At 34.0% G+C, this 3,195-nt stretch overlaps 1 protein-coding gene across 1 annotated transcript; it reads right to left on the minus strand.

The window, feature by feature from the left end:
• Positions 1-1,020: 1,020 nt before the first annotated feature.
• On the minus strand, positions 1,021-2,466 carry JH06_5498 (DNA primase polymerase; the record flags this gene model as incomplete). Its single annotated transcript, XM_014669583.1, has 1 exon — positions 1,021-2,466. The coding sequence occupies one exon, from the start codon at positions 2,464-2,466 to the stop codon at positions 1,021-1,023; it is 1,446 nt and encodes a 481-aa protein (XP_014525069.1).
• Between the last annotated feature and the right edge of the window lie 729 nt (positions 2,467-3,195).

Consider the following 3,195-nt stretch of genomic DNA (forward strand, 5'->3'; position numbering starts at 1 on the left):
TAACTGGATAGAAACACGGGAGATGGTTGTTAAGTAATGTGTCAATAATACCGTGATTGTATTCAGTTATATACGCACGAATTTATTTGGAGTTTATTATGGGGTAACAAATTGATTTAGCAGGATTGTTTTAAGGATGTTGATGTTTAAAGACTTTTGAGAAATGAAGTAAATTGGAGAATTCGGATTATTCAACCAATGGATGATACCATTGTTATTAGGGATTAGTATAATCGATTACATATTGATTAGTTCATTATGAGATTAACAATAATGGAGTAGGTTTCAAGAGTAGTCTCAAATTTCAAACCTACTCCAAATTCCTTTAGAATAGCCCATAAATGAGCTTGATTATGAGGATTATTTGTTGTTGGAGTAGGTGGAGTAGGTTGGTTATTCTATTTCTTAAGAATTCTATCAAAACTTTTTGTCTAATTGAAATTTCAACCTACTCTTCCTACTCCTCCTACTCCAAAATGAATGAATCCTATAATCAAGCCATTTAATGAGCCTTTTTGAAGGTAATTTGGAGTAGTATTTTTGAACCTACTCCAAAACTACTCCAAAACTACTCCAACAAATCATGATTATATAAAGCATAGCTTCCAAAGTAAAATAGAATCACATATTCATTATCAAACTTCACAATCACATACATGCAACAAGTTATAGACCACAAGATTATTACATTTTGTCGGACATTTTCTTATATACTGTGGATACTTCGATAGTTCTAACATGAATGATTTTGCACTTAGTTTATATCCATTATGATAGCTGCAACAGTAACTGTTAAACGCTTGTCCCAGACTTTTTGCAGGAATCATATATCCCTCAGTAATGTATCTGATTGCTCTTCTTTGCTTATATTTTGACGTACAATACACATCAATCTCCGTGTCATCTTCAGATAATTGTTGAAGCCATTCTTCAACTGGATCAACAGATGCATCAATAATGTTCTGCATATATTCAGTGTCTTGGATTTCCAAGATATCTTCATCTGTGTATCTGACTTTGTTAAAGTAATTGTACAAACCATGGCTGCTTCTTCCAAACATCGATTGTCTTAGCAAAGAAAGGCTGAGTGATGTATTGATCAGGCATGAAGTTTAAAGCACTAAATGCATTAATTCGAGCATTACCATTAGCAACATCAAATGAAAATCCATTTGCATTGTTTGTTGTAGCAATGATTCGACTACGCATTGTGTATGTATAAGCTTGAATGTTCTTTCTGTTAGCAACCCTGTGTTTAGTACCATCAATGTAACTCTTCATCACATCAACGATATCTTTGCCAAATTCGGAAGCACGAGCTTCATTGATGTTCACAAGCAATGTATTCTCAAATGGAACTCGATGAGCTCCAAGCAAATCATCCCTATTATTACATTCAACCACATATTCATCACCAATTATCTGACTGATCATTTTGATCAACAATCCTTTGCCTTGTCTGCATCTACTGTAGAATAGAATGCCAACAGGCAACAAATTAGCAGGATCTTGAATCATTTGAGCTACAAACTTCTTCACATATTCACAATATAATATATCACCAGAAATGTTGAGCATTGCCAAGATATAGATTCTCATGAATATAGGATGAAAGTTGATGTACATCTTCATCTGATCTGTTAACGCAGGAATCATGTCCATGAAATCATTGATCATAGGTACATATTCAGATAGATCAGGAACAGGATCAGTTGAACGAATATCTGGATTGTATCCTTTGAATGTGTTAAGCACTTTCTCACCAGTTGAAGGATCTCGTATCACTTCAACTGAACCACCACCAACTTTGTTGCATGGAATGAAATCTGCTCTGTTAGCAACTCTTCTGATATTGAAATATGCATTGATAGCATCAATAGTTGGTTCTTTTGGTCCCTTGATGTCTTTGTCTTCGAAATATGATCTTGTCCCATAGATCTTACCGATATTCTTCCATGTACCAACAATATCACTGTTTCGTTCAATATGTCCATTCACATAGCATGAATTGACAGGCGTTTGTAAGAACACAATTCGCTGTGATAGATAGCTCTTAATAATACTGATTGTCTTATTTCTATCTTTCCTATACTCATCTTCACTATCATAAGCACCAACACCTGGCTTCTTCATGTATCTCTTACAGATCTTCATTAATACCCAATCCTGAACAATCGGAAGATCTGCATCTCCACGCATGACCTCAGTATCATCATCAATTTCGTCATCACTGAAATCACAAATCGCATTCAAATCATATCTTCCATATTTCTCAGAACAGAAATCATCATAGAATGAAGGATTTGTATCTTTCACAATCTTCATCACAGTACCCATTGTATAGATTTGATCTCGATCTGTCTTATATCCATTGTAGTATGTTTGTCTGAATGAATCAATATCATTGTTCTTAGGACGTCCAATGATTTGATTCCATTTCTCACAAACAATCTCATAACAGCCCATCCTTCATCATAATCATCTGTATCTTCAAAGTTTCTTGCAACTGCAGTGATTATAGGCAATTTGATTGTAGTATAGATTCCTTCTGTAATAACACTGTAGTATAGATTCCTTCTGTAATAACACTATCAGGAATATGATCAAGCAGATCACGAACTTCTTTAACTGTGAACTTTTGATGCTCTTCATTGTTTGATATTTCATCATGCTCTGTATTGTTTTTAACATCGTTAACACAGCTGTAAGCTGTGTTTAAAGATGGTTGTACTTGTTTGATATTATCATTTGATGATGGAGGTTCAGGAAGTGTAAATCCTTCAGGAAGTTTAAAGGGTAAAATCTTGTTCTTATCAAAATCACTAAACACTGGTTGATCAGAATAATCAACATATTCATCTCTCAAAATGCAATCTGTGTATTTTGAATAATCAGCATCACCAAATTCTTTATCACCCAATTCAACGATATCAAATGATGAACTAGTATAACTATCTTCTTCCATATCATAACATAGATACATATGACTTTCAGGCTTACAACTTCCATCTATCCAAAACACTCGTTTAGCGCCAAACATACATTTATCAACAATTCTTTCAACATTGCCATAGAAGATCTTCTTAACTTCAATATCATTGATGATGTAGTTATATGTTGCTTCACGATGTTCATCATCTGTAAGTGCTTCAAGAATAATATGTGCTCCATGCTTATAGAGTTGCTTTGCAACAT

The sequence above is a fragment of the Blastocystis sp. subtype 4 genome (assembly GCF_000743755.1).
Source record: "Blastocystis sp. subtype 4 strain WR1 chromosome Unknown seqid_0481, whole genome shotgun sequence".
Classification (NCBI taxonomy): Eukaryota; class Bigyra; order Opalinata; family Blastocystidae; genus Blastocystis; species Blastocystis sp. subtype 4.